Source organism: Moschus berezovskii, chromosome 20 (assembly GCF_049115385.1).
Source record: "Moschus berezovskii isolate FMDL1 chromosome 20, NW_MosBer_1.0, whole genome shotgun sequence".
Lineage (NCBI taxonomy): Eukaryota > Metazoa > Chordata > Mammalia > Artiodactyla > Moschidae > Moschus > Moschus berezovskii.
The window spans coordinates 48,589,809-48,606,648 of NC_142479.1; the positions used below are offsets into that span (position 1 = coordinate 48,589,809).

At 59.2% G+C, this 16,840-nt stretch overlaps 1 protein-coding gene across 1 annotated transcript; it reads left to right on the forward strand.

Moving 5' to 3' along the window:
* The first annotated feature begins 420 nt into the window (after positions 1-420).
* PPP1R9B (protein phosphatase 1 regulatory subunit 9B) lies at positions 421-16,756 on the forward strand. The gene is made up of 10 exons (XM_088828982.1): positions 421-2,388; positions 6,159-6,291; positions 7,502-7,622; positions 9,474-9,578; positions 10,586-10,721; positions 11,301-11,453; positions 11,563-11,616; positions 14,310-14,539; positions 14,873-14,969; positions 15,145-16,756. Exons 1-10 carry the CDS (start codon positions 1,018-1,020, stop codon positions 15,196-15,198), a joined length of 2,454 nt encoding a protein of 817 aa, XP_088685108.1. The 5' UTR covers positions 421-1,017; the 3' UTR covers positions 15,199-16,756.
* The last annotated feature ends 84 nt before the right edge of the window (positions 16,757-16,840 follow it).

The following is a 16,840-nucleotide window of genomic DNA, read 5'->3' on the forward strand; positions in this document are numbered from 1 at the left end:
GCTCAGACGGAAAAGAATCTCCCTGCAATGCAGGAGCCCGGGGTTCAATCCCTGGGTCAGGAAGATTCCCTGGAGGAGGAAATGGCAAACCACTCCAGTATCCTTGCCTGGAGAATTCCATGGACAGAGGAGCCTGGTGGGCTACAGTCCATGCGGTCGCAGAGTCAGACACGACTGAGCGACTAACACACTTACTTAATATTTAATGGGGGGTGAGGTTATATATGTTGTGAAAAGCTACAGTCAGAGGTTGGGATGGAAGAGGTGAAGAACAGGCCAACCTCCGGGGTCAGTGGAAGGCTATGGCGAGGGCCGGTAGGGGAGGAGTATACATTGGGGTGGAGGGGAAGGGGAGGGCTCACAGGCTCCGGTCCCGGAAATCCGATCCCTTTAGGACCCAGAGATGCCAGTCCCCCAGCGGCGGCGGCGAGAAGGGCAGCCGCTTGGTCTCCGGCAGCCGCGGCTCGGGCAGAGCCAGAGAAAGACCGAGGCTCGGGGCGCGGGGGGGAGGGAGGGAGGGAGGGTGGCGCGGCGGCGGAGCGGCCCGGGCCGGCCGAGCAGCTATGGGCGCCCGGGTGCCGGGCCCCTGGAGAGCCAAGGCCCCCGGCCGGGGTGGGGGGTGCCGGGGCTACCAGCCCCGCTGACACCGCCTCGGACGATGTGAGCGGGCGCCTCCGCTGCTGCAGGGCAGGCGGTCCCACCGGCTCCGAGCGCCGCTTTTCTAATTTGGGTGGGGGCGACCATACCAGGCCGCTCGGGCTTTGGTAGAAGGGCGGGCTGTCTTTGGCAGCTTGATTGGGGGAGGCGATCCACACAGGGCGCTCGGAGATTTTTCTTTTTTCCTTTTTTTAAAGCGAGGTTAACTGTTTTGGGCAGCTTGGTTTTGGGGGGAGGCTTTATAAAGGCCTTTCGGGGTTCCTTTTCTCTGGGGGAGGGGGTGGTGGTCCCGACTTGGCCCGCCGCCTGTTGGAAGGGGGGAGCGGGAAGCGTTGGGATGCGAACCCAGCTCCCCCCACTATGATGAAGACGGAGCCACGGGGGCCTGGGGGTCCCCTCCGGAGCGCCTCCCCGCACCGCAGCGCCTACGAGGCGGGCATCCAGGCTCTGAAACCGCCCGACGCACCCGGGCCCGACGAGGCACCCAAGGCAGCCCACCACAAGAAATATGGCTCCAACGTCCATCGCATCAAAAGTATGTTCCTGCAGATGGGCACGACGGCAGGCGCGCCGGGCGATGCGGGCGGCGGCGCGGGCCCCACCGAGGCCCTGCGGGCGCCCGAGCGCGGCGTGCGCTTGTCGCTGCCGCGGGCCAGCAGCCTGAACGAGAACGTGGACCATAGCGCCCTGTTGAAGCTGGGCACCAGCGTATCGGAGCGCGTGAGCCGCTTCGACTCCAAGCCCGCGCCCTCCGCGCAGCCCGCGCCGCCGCCGCACCCGCCGTCCCGGCTGCAGGAGACGCGGAAGCTGTTCGAACGGAGCGTCCCCGCGGCCGCGGGCGGCGACAAGGAGGCCGCGGCGCGGCGGCTGCTGAGGCAGGAGCGCGCCGGCCTGCAGGACCGGAAGCTGGACGTCGTGGTGCGCTTCAACGGCAGCACCGAGGCGCTGGACAAGCTGGACGCCGACGCCGTGTCGCCGACGGTCAGCCAGCTAAGCGCTGTCTTTGAGAAGGCCGACTCGAGGACCGGCCTCCACCGCGGGCCCGGGCTGCCCAGGGCCGCGGCCGCCGGGATTCCCCAGGTCAACTCGAAGCTGGTCAGTAAGCGGTCCCGGGTGTTTCAGCCGCCCCCGCCGCCGCCCGCCCCGTCGGGGGATGCCCCAGCCGAAAAGGAGCGCGGCCCCGGAGGGCAGCAGCCCCCGCAGCACCGAGTGGCCCCCGCCCGGCCGCCCCCCAAGCCCCGGGAGGTGCGCAAGATTAAGCCGGTGGAGGTGGAGGAGAGCGGGGAGTCGGAGGCCGAGGCAGCGCCCACAGAGGTGATCCAGGCGGAGGTGACAGTCCACGCGGCCCTGGAGAATGGCAGCGCCTTGGCAACCACCGCTAGCCCGGCGCCTGAGGAGCAGAAGGCTCAGGCGGCTCCCGAGGAGGAGGCGGCGACCGTGGCGGTGCCTGAGAAGGGGGTGGGCAATGGCCGGGCCCCGGACGTGGCCCCCGAGGACGTAGACGAGTCCAAAAAGGAGGACTTCTCGGAGGCGGACTTGGTGGACGTGAGCGCCTACAGTGGTCTGGGGGAGGACTCTGGGGGCAGTGCCCTGGAGGAGGACGACGAAGAAGAGGAGGAGGGGGAGCCCCCCTACGAACCCGAGTCGGGGTGCGTGGAGATCCCAGGGCTCTCGGAAGAAGAGGACCCGGCCCCGAGCCGAAAGATCCATTTCAGCACAGCGCCCATCCAAGTAAGTGAACCCCCTCCCCGCCCCCGCGCCGCCCCTGCCCAGTGTGCGCAGGCGCCCCCGCCTCGCCAGCCAGCCGGGTTTGGCAGGCTGAGTCAGCCCTGTCACCCAGCCCCCTTCCCAGAAGTTACCTCCCTGAGGGGGGCGTGGGGGACTTCCAGCTGTTTGTCAGAGGGGGAGGATATTTAGGCCTGAGATGAGGTGGCCTGCCCTGACCTGCCCTCGGGTTCCTCTGCCTGCTGCCCCACCCTGCCCTGCGCCGGTCCTGGGACACCTGCTTTCCCTTCCTTTTCCAGACCTCCTCCCTCCGGAGACTGCCAGAGGCGTGGGTTAAGTGGTGGGAAGGGGTGTGTGTGTGTGTGTCTGTGTGTACCTGTGACCTCAGGAGAGCATCTCCACTTTGGTCCTTATTCCGCTCTGGATTGGAGGGGCATGAGAAGCTTAGAAACACCCCTGCTTTCCTCCTGCACCAGAGCTGCACACGGGGGTGGAGGAGCCAGAAACTTCCCAAAACGAAGGTGCAGCCCTTCTTTCAAACTGGCTGTAGCCCTCACCCCCAACTTTGCAGAAGTGAAAGAGGGAAGCAGGTCTCTGAGGTTGAGCTGAGCTGGGGCCATGTGACTGGGGGCCCTGTTCCCTGGGGTCTTTGCTGGGCCAGCTCCCGAGGTGGGGGTACATGGTTACATAGGCACTTTCTGTGGTTTTTGAGGAGGCTAGGCCTTCAGCAGGGTATGGAGAAGGGGGTGGGGCTGGGAAACTCCCAGGTGCCTGGCAGCAGCCTCCTGCTCTAGCTCTTGGTTTTGGCAGGCACCAAGCTCTCTTGCCTCATTCGCTGGGTACCTTGAAAGGACAGGAGATCCTCCCTTTTGGGGGGCACACACACTATTGGTGATTGGTTTGTGGGTTATGCCAGTGCCCTCAGATCCTCAGGAGAATGCTGGGAGAGATCCCTGGGAGAATGAAGAACCCCAGCCCCCAGTTTCCTGAGGCTTCCCTGGTGGCTCAGATGGTAAAGAATCTGCCTGCAGTGCACTACCCTCTATTCTTGGCTGGCACATTCAGCTTAAAGACTTTTTCTCACCACCCCAAGCTCAGCTGTGCCCAAGTCCAAGTCTGCTTCATGGGGGTGTCAAGGCCAAGGAAAGTTCAGCCTTTACCCCTCCCCAGTCAAACCCCCCTCTGTTTGATTGAAATTTCCATAACTACTCCTGGACACTGAAGCTGCCCATTTCCTCCCACCTGCCCCAGCATCTTAACCTCTGACACTCTTTCACCTCCCACCCCAGGGGGCCTGGGAAGTGCAACTCCCCACTCAGGCCAGCCCCTTCCCCCAGGCTGTGACCTCACTAGCCTTTTTGCCTCTCCTCTCCTTTTCTGAAGTGCTGGGATCCTGGAGGCAGAGAACTGAAGAGTATGGGCTGTTTCTTGGGACACAGAGGATGCAAGTGGGGACCACTGAGGGGGTCAGGACACCCCCACGGCCCCGCCAAGCAGTTCTCTGAGCCGCCTGATCCCCTCAGAGGTCGAGTTTGGTCTTTTAGTCCTGAGCCTCTGACTGTCTATATTTGACACCTTACCCTGATTTTTGGGTAAAAAATAGCACATGATTTGGAGCAGTGCTCCCTGACTCCCTGGTGACAGTTGCTTGCCTGTGGTGTGTGCTGCTGCGTTTATGTGCCTGACTTTTGACCTTGCTGGGGATGTCTTCCTCCCCACCCAGGTTTTCCCTCTCTCTGCCCCCACCCCTGCATTGATACTAAGTCCAGGGTCTTGTGCCCCTCAGATGACCAAGTTGTTGGCCATAATATAGAGGCTTCTGCTGAGGACAGAAACCTCAATTCTAGATAGTTATCTGGAGAGGGGGACTGGATCCAGGGCCCTCGGATAGGCTGGACACATGGAGGTGGGCAGTGTGAATGGTGGTCTGAGGCCTCTGACCCTCTGGCCTGGGTTTCCTGCAGGGGGCAGGATTTAATAATCTGAGAAAAGAGGGGAGGACAAAGCCCAGGACAGGCTATGAGGGTGTTTTGGAGGTCACAGTGTGTGTCTGTGTGTGTGTAATTGCATGTGCTTACTCGTGGTGGGGAGGAGTTTGGTGGACCGCGACTACCACCCTCTCTGCTGGGACAGAGGTGAGGGTCAGGGGACTCGGATGCAGAAGTGGGCCACAGCCAGTTTGCCAGATCTAGGCGCATGGCAGCCCCATCCTGGGGCTTGGGACCTATGTGCAATGGGGACAAAGTCCCAGTGACCTACCCACCAGTCTCATCCCACCCTGCTATGGGCTAGGTCCCATGACCTTGGACAGTGGGCCTAGCATCTTGCAAGGTATGTGGAGTAGGTGGCCATTTCTCCCAGGAGCTTGGGGCTGCTGGCCAGATGTCAAGAGGGCAGTCTGACTGCTGCACTATCGACAAAGAACTCTAAGGGTCTGCACTTTTTCTCTGATGCTGTAAAGTTGAGGGCAGTGAGTTAAGTGACCATGTAGGCCCCTCCCAGCTAGAAGCCCCCTTGTGGGAGCCATGGTACTTGGAGGGGTGACACTAAATCAAGGCTGGGACACAAGAGCTGCTGGCTTGGGTGCCCGTAGCGCCTGCTTCTGGAGGAGAGGGACCCTGGCAGGGGCCTCGGGGGAGACAGTGTCCCACTCCAGCTGCTCAGGCCTCAGGCCCAGCCATCTGATAGAGCTGCTGCTACCCTTCATCGCCCCCGCTTGGCTCCAAGTGGTGCCAACCTGTCGCTGCAGGCAGTGAAGCAGGAACACGTCATGGTGCCCCAAATGGTGCTCATTAACCTCCCACCAGGAGCACCCCACCTGGACCCAGACTTGGGCACTCCTGCAGAGCCCTTGTCCTATCTTCTCGGTTCTTTGGAGGAGGGTCAGGCTGGGGATTCCCCTTTCTGCTGAGCCAGCAGAGGTCAGAGGATAATAAGGCCAGGTTCACTGTGGACAGTGTCGGAGGCTGCCACTTACCTGCTCTCCTTGCTTTCTGCAGGGTATTGGGCCCAGGACCTCTGCCCGGGCTTCCTAGTGCCCTGGGGATAAGGGGGGTACCTCAGAGAGCTGAGGTTCAGAAGGGAGATTGAGGTCTGGCCAGGTGGGCAGGGCCATAGGGGCCCCTCAAGAGGAGGGCCTGCCCCTTCTCCATGGGGGTACCGGTGGCCCTTCTGCCATTCTCCTCCACTCTGGCCGCTTCAAGTCCAGGCTATCTGGGTCCTGGGTGCCCCGCTTCCCCCTTCTGCCCCTCTCTCCTCCCCTCCCCCGCCCTGTGTCTCACACCCGCTCCCCCTCCCCATCTGGCCTCCTCCAGCGTCTCCTCCACGCCTCATCCCTCCTCCTCTTCCCCTGTTCTACTCAGCGTGTTCCTTCCTCTCTCCTGCCGTCTGTGTCCACCCTCGTCTTTGTCTGGGATGGGGACTGTCTGTTGGTCTCTCTCTGACCTGGGAACCTGGGTTCATGAGTATGACAATTTCTCCAGCATTGACCTTCCTTTCCTCCTCTAAACTGGCCGTGCTTGTGTGGTCAGGGCTGCAGGAGTCATGGCGTGGATGTGGCAAGGCTGGGTCCCTTTCTGTCTCGCCCCCTAACTCGGAACTAGAAGGGCCCCACTCTGAGCTGTGATCAGCGCGGGCTGGGGAAGGCCTCACCTCAACCTGTCTGGGGGTGGGGGGGCCTCTGGCAGGAGGGGAGCGCAGTGGCTGGCGCAGCCTGCCCTCACTGGGTTAGCCCTTGCCCTCCTATTGGCGCCTCTGACAAGCAGCCTCTCCCCCAGGTGTTCAGCACCTATTCCAACGAGGACTACGATCGTCGCAACGAGGACGTGGATCCCATGGCAGCCTCTGCTGAGTATGAGCTGGAGAAGCGGGTGGAGAGGTTGGAGCTGTTCCCTGTGGAGCTGGAGAAGGGTGAGCTGGGCCACCTGGGCCTCTGCCTTGTGCCAACTTCCGCCCTGGGTGGACCCTCAGGGCTTCCACTGAGATGTTCTGCTTCCTCTAACTGGGCCTCAGTCAGCACCCTACAGACTCAGCCCCCCTCCCACTACCACCCTGTCCCGCGGCGCTCTGTGCTTCTGCAGCCGTCAGGCCCCGCAGGAGCACTGTGCGCTGGGTCCTGGGCTCTGTGGGCCACGCCACGATGGGAGAGCGATGGAGCGGGAGAGGGCAGGCATGGCTGGAATGGTCACGCCTAAGTGCGTCCTTTGCACAGTGAGGGTGCCGGGAAGAGAAGGAGTGGCCACTATAAAAGCATTTAGCAGGAGACCTGACCAGACCTGGGGGATCCCCAGGGAAAGAGACGCTTGAGTTGAACTCTGAAGAGGAGATGAGGGGAGTCTGCGGAAAAGAGGAGAGAGACCTGGTAGATTCGGAGGGTGGGGGAGAAGGCTGTGCATGCAGCCTTACAAGGTGTGAGAAAGATGTTCTAGAGAGACTGTTCCAAGCTGTGCTGTGGGGAAAAGGGTTGTACGTGGTTGGAGAGGGGCCCCTGTAGTGTGGACACAGTGATGGCCGTGTGGGAAGCGGGGTGGACTTGAGGGATTCTTGGAAGGTGGGATTGACAGGATTCGGGGGTTACTTGGCTTCCATAGAGGCTGCAGGGGGAGGGAGGAATCCAGGTGACTCCCAGGCCCCATGAAGGGGGGCAGGCTGGAAAAGCCTATTTGTGGGGGAAGATCTCGTTCAGATGTCAGAGGCCTGTGAGACCGACAGGGGCAGCTGTGGAGAGAGGAGTGGGTCTTGCGGGAGAGAAAAGCAGGTGGTCCTGAGTCACTGAGGCTGTGAGCAGGGATGAGGCTGTTGAGGGAGGGGGAGGATCAGCCCCCTCGCGGCTCTCCCACCGGCCCCCGTGGCCACCACACTCCTCATCAGCACACCCTGCTGCCCATCAGTTCTTTGGACGGGGCAGAGGGCAGACAGTGACCCTAGAGCATCCTAGTTGGCTTGGCAAAGAGGGAGTGGCAGAACCAGATGTGGGACACCCCCTCAGCATGGAGACTGCATCTTGAGGTGAGGCCATGCCCCACTGTGAGGGTTGGGGATGGGTCTCTCACTCTGGCCCCTGCAAAGCCTCAACCCATCCTGTCCCCCTACTGGCTTCTCATCACCCTCTGCTTCACAGACTCCGAGGGCCTGGGCATCAGCATCATTGGCATGGGGGCCGGGGCGGACATGGGCCTTGAGAAGCTGGGCATCTTCGTCAAGACCGTGACTGAGGGCGGTGCGGCCCATCGGGACGGCAGGTACCGCCTCCCCTCCTTTATCAGCCATCATCTGTGGGGTGGGTGGCTGAGTGGGGCACACGGGGCTCAGACACTCGTGGAGACCACTGTGCCTGTTGCTGGTCCACTCTCCAAGGGAGCAGTGAACAGCACACACAGGGCCCCTGGCTTCATGGCACTTGCATGCTGCGTAGGTGTTGTGTTTCGGGCCATGGTGAGGAGAGCGTGGGTGCGGAGGCTCTGTGCCTAGTAGAGTACACATTGAGCTGTCTTTTTCATTTAGGAAATATCGAGCCTGTGACACTGTTGGCTGGTGCCAGGCCCTGGGGGTCAGTGATGAGGGCCTTGCCCTTAAGAAGCATGTAGTGTAGTAAGGCAGATGGACATTCAAGAGGGCACGCAGAAAATGGGAAAATGGACAAAAGTACAGGGTGGCACTGAAGCCTAAGTCAGGAGGGCTTGACCTCTTTGGGTTTCAGGGAAGTCTTCCTGGAGGAAGTGACACTGGAGTTGAGACCTAAAGCATGAGCAGGAGTGGGGTGTGCAAAGTGTCCCAGGCAGGGCACTGAGAGCAGGCAGGTATGGCTGGAGCTAGAGACCACAGGGGATTCAGGTGTCTTAGGAGGTTAGAAGAGCCCGTCGCGGCAGGCTGGGGAGGAGGCTGCTCCTTGCCTATGTGCTTATGTTTGGCCCCTGAGGCTGGAAGGTGTGAGTTCTGTGGGTCAGAGGGCTCAGGAAAGAGCCCCTGGAGTTCTGGGCAGCCCAGTAAGCCCTCTGGGGCCTCCCCACTGTGTGTAAATTGCAGAGGGAGAGTGGGAATGGCTGTAGGGCACCCCCAGGTTGTAAGTTAAAGGTTGATATCAGGGTGCCTTCAGCTCCCTCTAAGCCCAGACCCCTGCATGTGACAGAGGTGACTGTTTGTTCCTGTGAGGACTGGGGTCATGCTACTAGAGGTGGAGTTGCCTCATTCAGGAAGCTTCTGTCTGCTGCAGCCCAGGTGGCATGGCAGGCAGGGGTGGGAGTGAGCAGAAAAAGGAAGGTGACCACCCCTGCTCTTTTACTTACTCCTTCATTTGAACTTCCCAGAGCCTTTCCCATGGTTGCCTGTTGGCCAGTTGGGGAGTGTGTGTGCATGCGAGGGTGTCCCCATGTGGGATGGGTGGTGGGGGCGAACTGTTTACAGTAGACCATTTCCTCCATTTCTGTGTGGGAGCCCTGCGAGGAGGCCTGGCACTCTGAGGGGAGGTGGGAGTGGAGGATGGAGTGTCCCTCCCATGCTTTCGTCCCCCTTGCGGTCAGGCTGGGCCTCGCCCATCTTTCCTTGTGTGGGGAGCAGGGCTTCCAGCGCCACAGCTGGAGCGTACTGGGGACTTCACGAGTGGTGGGGGGACTAACCCTGTGGGACAGTAGCGAACACAGATCTCGGGCATTTGGAAGAAATCTATGGGCTCCGGTCTGTGCAGGATGGGTGTGTAAGAGAGCTGGCTGCATGTCACGTGTGTGCTAGAGGCCCTAGCTGGTGTGCATGGCCATGATGAACTCTGTGGATGTCACGCTGGTCTGTCGAATGGTAGAGGAAGGGACTAGTGTGTGATTGTCTTGGGAAGTGTGCTTGCCACCTTTCCTGGTTCCGGATGCCTGGTTCCGGATGCCCGTGTCGGCTGTGCTTGCCTGGGTCTCACTGCCCACGGGCCTGGCTGATACCTGATCCTCCGGCCTCATGCATCTTATGCAGGTAGACAAAGTACCAGGTTCCTGTGGGGACTGAGCCTTGAGTTTCTGATGGGAAGGGGGCCATGTCTACCCCAGCTCCAGAGTTCCCCTTGGGATCCGCTAACCAATGTCACCTGCCTCCCCCTCGCCCGTCCCCAGGATCCAGGTGAACGATCTCCTGGTGGAGGTGGATGGAACGAGTCTGGTGGGAGTGACCCAGAGCTTTGCAGCCTCCGTGCTCCGGAATACCAAGGGCCGCGTGCGGTGAGGCCCAGGAGGGTGGGGGCGGTGGGGAGTGGGAGCAGATAGGAGGCTCAGCCCTCATCTGGCCGCTTTGCCCACCTGCCCACACCCAGTTAAGATCCTCTGTGGCCCAACTTACAAAGACGGTTCCACTGTGGAAAGGAATTGCTGTGTGCTTATCCCTTTCCCCGCCTCCCTTCACCTCTCCAGCCCCTGACCACTGCTGGCCACCAGCACTCAGGCTTCAGGCCTGTTGTCCACCGTGCCTCCAGACTGGCCTCTTGGTCATCGTCTGTCCCCCGTCTGTCCTGACTCACTCACTTAAGGATGCCTTCCAGATTGGGGTTTATCCCTCCCTCCCTCTAGCCTGGTATAGTCTGTGAGGACTCCCCTCCTTGGGTCTGCCAACTGAAGAGGTGGGATTAGAGGCTCCCTATGTCCATCTCTGGCATAACGTTCAGGGACCACTCCCTGCCCCCTCCAAAAGGGGCACTGCCCCCAGGAGAGGGTGGTAGAGAGAAACAGGATGTGGGTGGCCATGGAGAGGAGGGGCTGGTGCCTGGAAGTTCCACGATTTCCTTTCCATCCTAATCTCCAGTTGCCATCATCCCGCCCCTTCCTGAAGCTCAAGGACTTGGAGAGTATATAAGACACCCCTCCACAGCTCCAGGCTCAGCTTTGCCAGTCCCCTGCCTCATTTTTTCCCATGTGGTGAGAGAAGAGCTCCTACACTGGCTCCTCCTGACCTCATGTCCCCTACAGCCTAGCCTGAAGTTTGGTTGACGTCTTCCCCATCCGCCAAACTGGCCAGGAGGGCTGATGAGTCTCTGCTACTCCTGGGAAAGAAACCCAATAAGGGCCCTCTGTTCCCCCATTCATTATTAACACTCTGCAGTCTCTGGACTCAGCCCTCTCATTTCACCTCCCCTGGGAGGACTTGGGTATTGAGAGGGGAGTACCAATGGGGAGGATGGTGGCATTTCCAGCTAAGGACAGAGAAAAAGGAGACAATGCTGGTGCCCCTGCAGGTTTATGATTGGCCGGGAGCGGCCCGGTGAGCAGAGTGAGGTGGCCCAGCTAATTCAGCAGACCCTGGAACAGGAGCGATGGCAGCGGGAGATGATGGAGCAGAGATACGCCCAGTACGGCGAGGATGACGAGGAGGTAGGGACTCCGCTTGGCTGGGAGCGTCATCGTCCCCTGGTGGCCTGATGGAGCATTACAGCTGTCCCCTGCCTCTGCCACTTTCCCAGACCTCGTAAAGAACCCCAGAGCACCACTCCTATCCTGGGGGAGCCCCTAATCTGAGAGGAAATGCAGATCCTTCCCTTAAAGAATCTCTAGTCTGATGGAGGAGTCACACCTTCTGTCTTCAGAGAGCCTTCCTGGTCCTACAAAGAAAACATAGTTCCCTCTAAGAGCTGCCACTCTGAGGGGAGCTAGTCTGAGGAAGGAGACACCTCTAGACCTCAGGGGACCTGATGCGTGAGGAGGGGAAAGTAAAGGCTGTTTCTTCAGGGGTCTTAGTCTTTTTGGGGATAACTCCTGCCTTCAGGAGGTTCTCCGGAAGTTGCAAACCACGCCCCTGGTGTGGGCCCCTGGCTGATGGAGGAGATCATGAACCACACCCCTGGGTCCCTCCCAGTCTGCCATGGACCAGCTCCTGCTGGTCTCAGCCCTAGTCTTCAGGGCTGAGGGAGGCTGGCGTGGGCAGGGGACACAGCCGCCCGTTGCCCTTCACAGACGGGAGAGTATGCCACCGATGAGGATGAGGAGCTGAGCCCCACGTTCCCAGGGGGCGAGATGGCCATCGAGGTGTTCGAGCTGGCAGAGAATGAGGACGCCCTGTCCCCTGTGGACATGGAGCCCGAGAAGCTGGTGCACAAGTTCAAGGAGGTGCGCAGCGGGGTCCCTGGGCCGGTGGAGGGCGAGGGCAGGCTAGTACTCAGTGCTGCAGCACTGCCTGCCCCACCAGAGCTGAGGGTCTGTGCCCTTGCCCCCACAGCTCCAGATTAAGCACGCTGTGACTGAGGCAGAGATCCAGCAGCTGAAGAGAAAGGTGAGCGTGGCGGGAAGTGGGAGAGGCTGAGGGCGTGGGCTGGGGGGACAGTCTTCCACCCTCACAGCTGCACATGGTGACCCTTATCCACCACCCACAGGCGCATGGAAAACAAGCTGCTCTGAAGTGAGGGAGGGCAGTGTTGAGAGCTCAAGCTCTAGACCGTCTCTCCACCACTCACTTGCTGCTCCAGGCCTCATTCTCCATAAAATGGTTTGATAATAGTGCCAGGACCATAGGACCATTGTGAGGATAAAATAGAGTAATACATGTAAGGTCTTTAGTACAGTCCTGACACATAATAGTTGCTTAATAAAAAGTTGGGCTATTAGCTGTCAGCCCTCTAATAGCTGAACGTGGATGTCTTCACGTTCACGCAGTCCCACACATGTCCTCTACATACAAGCCTAGCATTTAGCCTAGCCTAAATGCAAACCCCAGAGATCCAAACACCAGCCCAGATCTCAGGTACACGGTACCCACAGACCCAGACACCTAGAGACACCCACTCTGCTTAGACATAACATGAGGACAGTGGACCCATGCTTCACAAGCAAGACTTGTGTCCGTCTGCTTACGTGTCTGTCTACTGTGAGATATAGGACGTTTCATGGAACATGCACATTCTCACAGAGATGTCACATACAGACACCCGCACAAGCATCCTGGGTGCCAGCACCTTTACAGGCATAGATACACAGACTTCTGAAACACAGTCTGTCCTGGGCCCCTACTGGGCCTGGATATTAGCAGTCCCAATGCCCATGGGGCTTCCAGTGTGGCAGGGAGAGGCAGAGGCGCACAGGGGTCTTGCAGACATTGTGTGCCCAGGTACACACAGGTGCATTCCCATATGTGGGCTTAGACCAACGCCTGGAGACAGGAGAGTGCGAAGCTGAGCCCCAGAGGGAAGTCAGGGTTTAGGTGACTGAGGCAGAGGAAGGGCATTCCTGGTAGGGAGACAAACGTGAGCTTGGAGGCTGGCTTTGGAAAGAGACCTGCGGGATATGGCAGCCGTTTCCGGGGTGGGGAGTGGAAGGTAGAACTGGATTGCCAGGATGGGCTGTAGCAGTATCCTGACTCCCCACTGAGGACTCCGGCCTGGATCCTGTGGCCATATGAGAAGGAAGGTCACTATCCCCAAAGTGGGGGGCATGAGGGTGAGCAGGACTTGGAGACTGGTGAACCAGCTAAAGGCCCAAGTGGTGCCCTGGCAGGTATGGGCAGGGCTACCCAGGGCACAGGCAGATGGGATGTATAGGAAGGACGGATTTGAGTTGCATTTCCCAGGTGGAGGTGACCGTTCATGTTCTTAGAGTAGGTGCAGAGCATGAAGGGGAGGAACAAGTCAAAGGTCTTTTAATTTATAAACACCTTTGGGCTTCCCTGGTGGCTTAGATGGTAAAAGAATCTGCCTGCAGTGTGGGAGACCTGGGTTCAATCCCTGGGTTGGGAAGATCCCCTGGAGAAGGGAATGGCTACCACTCTAGTATTCTTGCCTGAGGCTACAGGCAGGCGTAACCTGGCAGGCTACAGTCCATGGGGTCGCAGAGAGTCAGACACGACTGAGCAGCTTTCACTTTCTTTCTAAGTGTGTGGCACCATCAATTCATGTGATGGGCAAAAGCAGACTTGATCCTTGCCCTGTGTGGCTTAGAGTTTGCACACCAACATTTGTACATAGAAGCTGACACAGGCTTTATAGGAGAGGACAGAGTCGCTGAACTAGAGCTGGTGGAACCTGATGAAGCTGGAATGTGGGCGGGGGGCTGTGCTGTCAGAGAGAATCGCAGAAGACTTCTGAGGAAGCGATATACTGAGCTCAGCTGAAGGCTGAGCTAGTGGGAATAGAGGCAGTGGGAGGGTAGATGGGAACATTCCAGGCACAGGGAATAGTGAGACGAAGCCCTGCAGCAAGAGGGAATGTAGCAGGTCCAGGGATGTGCAGGAAGGCCTGTGTGGCTGGGACGCAGAGGGCAAGGGGTGTTTGTAGCCAGCAAGGTTGGAGAGTCAGTCAGGGGCTTGAAGCTCAGCACTGGGGTGGCAGTGAGATGATGGCACCTTTGGAGAGAGGTGGGCTAGTCAGAAAAGGAGGAATAAGTTTGTGTGGGTGGGGCCAAGTTTGGGGCATGGTGCCTCTGAGGAGCCCGAAGTAAAGTTGGGCTGGAGATTTGGGGCTCAGTGCACAGAGGTGGTGAAGAAAGTGAGTACAGAGGGAACAGAGGCCCTGTGACTGGGCTGTGGAGCTAGGAGCTCTGCACTGGGGTGGCAGGGGCACTGGGCGAGCAGCCAGGACATTTAGGAAGCCCCAGAAGCCAGGGCTACAGAGAGGAACAGAGGGCAATGGTGCCCTGTTCTCACCCATATACCATCACACTGTGTAGCCTCTGTGAGCTTGGAAAGGCAGGAATCAGTCCCACTTTACAGATGGGAGGAGTACAGCTTAAGACAGAAGTGGCCTTACTCCAAGTCACGGAGACAGTGATGAACCCGGGCGGCCTACCTGCTGGGAGTGTAGCACGTGTTAGGGCTCCTGGCTGGGACAGATGGGGTCCTCCCTCCCTCCCTCTCCGGTTTCGGTTCTCAGACCCAGCCAAGGAGAGGCAGCTGTTGGGGGGCAGTGGGCTCCATATCTGCAGGAATCATCCAGAGACTGTCATCCCCACCAACCCAGGGCTGTTCCTTCCTCTCAGCTGCAGAGCCTGGAGCAGGAGAAGGGGCGGTGGCGGGTGGAGAAGGCCCAGCTGGAGCAGAGCGTGGAGGAGAACAAGGAACGCATGGAAAAACTGGAGGGCTACTGGGGTGAGGCCCAGAGCCTGTGCCAGGCTGTGGACGAGCACCTGCGGGAGACCCAGGCCCAGTACCAGGCCTTGGAGCGCAAATACAGCAAGGCCAAGCGCCTCATCAAAGACTACCAGCAGAAGTACGTGTGGGGGCTGGGAGCCCTGGACCTCAGGAGAATGGAGAGGCCTGTGGTGGCCTTCCCTCCCCACCCTAGCCAAGTAGGGGGGCCAGGAGCACAGAAGTTGGAGGGTCCTATTGTGGGGGGGGTGCCTGGGTTCATAATGACTGGGTGCCAGAGCCAACAAGCCAGGCCCCAGAGGCTTTGGGAAGGCTGGGGATCTCCAGACCTGAGAACAAGGAGTGAGCAAGAGCTGCCCAGGTGAAGCCAAGGACGGGGCTGAAGACCCTGAGACTCTGAATGGAAGCCAGACCACACACCCTTATCCACTGTCTGTCTCCCGCTGATCCCCAGGGAGATTGAGTTTCTGAAAAAGGAGACAGCACAGCGCCGGGTTCTGGAGGAGTCAGAGCTGGCAAGGAAGGAGGAGATGGACAAGCTCCTGGACAAGGTAGGCCCGGGATGTCCCAGGGACAGGAGGGAGCAGCAGGTCAGTCACCCTGTGGATCCTGGAGGGAGAGGAGTCGTGGCTGGGAGCTCAAGGTCGTGTCCACAGCACGGGGGACAGGTGGGGCAGGGCCCAAGTCCAGTGCTCAGTCCTGACGCCATCTCCCCCTTTTTTTCAGATCTCAGAACTGGAAGGAAACCTGCAAACACTGAGGAATTCCAATTCTACTTAACAGGAATCATTCCTTAACCGGACAATAATTAATCCCCTCCCACTGTCCTCCCTCCCCTGTCCTCAATACTTGACCCCGCCCCCTATCAGCCTGGGGACAGGTGCCCCGACTCCCCTACGCCTCCACCCCACCTCACCCAGCTTCAGGGACCAGAGGGCCCACATCATATAGGCCCCTTAAGGTGGCCCAGGCAGACAGGTGGCTGGAAGGATGGCCTCCTTGCCCATGGGGCTGAGGCACAGAGGCCGTGGAATGCCAAGGGCTGGCCTGGGTGGTGGATGGACACAAGGGCCTGCAGACCAAACTGCCAGACTTTACAACCTCCAGCCTTTGTCTTTGGACTGGAACGGGGCTGGGGGCTCTCCCAGCATCTCACCACCTGGAGGCTGCCTCCTGATCATGGAGCTCCTAGGTGGTCCCTGGGCCTCTTGACTTGAGATTCTACCGTCTTGGCCCTTCCCTCCTCCCCTATCATTGTGCTGTTCTGTTGCATTCTTATCCTCCTGCTGGGAAGGGTTGTCTCCACACCTCCTCCCATCCTTGTCCACCCTCCCAGGAGGGATAGAGTCCACTCAGAGCCTGGAGGCTGGGCCTGACCCTGCACTGATTTCTCATGTATCCTTCATGAAAAGGGGAGAGTACAGGACATGTGGTGTCCAGCTCCCCTTTCTCCTGGGGCAGCAGCCCTCAATTTCTCCTTGTGCCTCCCTTCCCCCAGGTGCCAAATAGCCATAACCTCCTCCTGGAACCGTTCTGCGGCCTCTTTGGGGTCCAGGTGTCCTGGCCAAGCCTGGCAATGCAAGGGAGGTCAGTTAAGAGGGCCTGGTTTTAGGCAAGGGGAACATTTCTTACTGGAGAGCCAAGTCCCGTCCTGCCCTGTGCAGGGCCACACCTGGAAGCCTTGTACTAACATCACAGAGATTCAGCTTCACCCTACCCACACCTACAGTTTTCCAGTGTTTTGACTGGAGGGCAAAATTTTACTACTTTTCTTCTTTTTGGAGACCAGGGCTGCGCTGCTGGCAGCCTGCTTTCTAAGTGAAATTGACTCTGTTTCCCCACTTTAACCCCAAATCGGGGCTTGGACCAAGGGAGGTGAGACCCCTACCCCAGGTCCCCTCCCCTTTCAGAAACCATCTCATTTTTGCCTCTTCCTCATGCCCCTGCCTCAGCCTGGGTTTTTGTTCTTTTTTAAAAAAACAACCCCTGTACCATCCGTTTTGGCTTCCCCTCGTCCCCTGTAAATAGGCCATGCCATCGATCAGTATTTCTCAGCAATCTCTTCCTGCCCCCCAAGATGTGCGCCTACCCCCTGAAAGAGCTGGCTGTCTCAGTGCCTGGGCCCGTGCAATTCACCTCCTCGGCCTCAGCAGACGGAGGGGGCGGGGCCAGGGGCGGGGCTGTTGGGGGGCTTCCGGTTTCTCCAGCCGAGGGCCACCTTAGCTCCGCCTTTTGCAGGACTGCGTCTCTGTATATAATATATATATGTATGTATTGTTCCCGGTTTTGTACGGATCATGCCCTCTGTCAGGTCACCCCCATAAAAGCAGTCCCCAGAGCTTTGCCGCCTGTTTTACTTGATTCGCGGGAGGGGGTGAGGGATGCCAGCCTGAGGTGGTCTGCCAGTGCTACCTCTGACCCT

Excerpts from the sequence above, each read along its gene's own strand:
- PPP1R9B (XM_088828982.1), top strand. The coding sequence starts at position 1,018 with ATGATGAAGACGGAGCCACGGGGGCCTGGGGGTCCCCTCCGGAGCGCC. Across the intron at positions 7,623-9,473 it reads GCGGCCCATCGGGACGGCAG|GATCCAGGTGAACGATCTCC; the intron begins GTACCGCCTCCC and ends GCCCGTCCCCAG. Across the intron at positions 14,540-14,872 it reads ATCAAAGACTACCAGCAGAA|GGAGATTGAGTTTCTGAAAA; the intron begins GTACGTGTGGGG and ends GCTGATCCCCAG.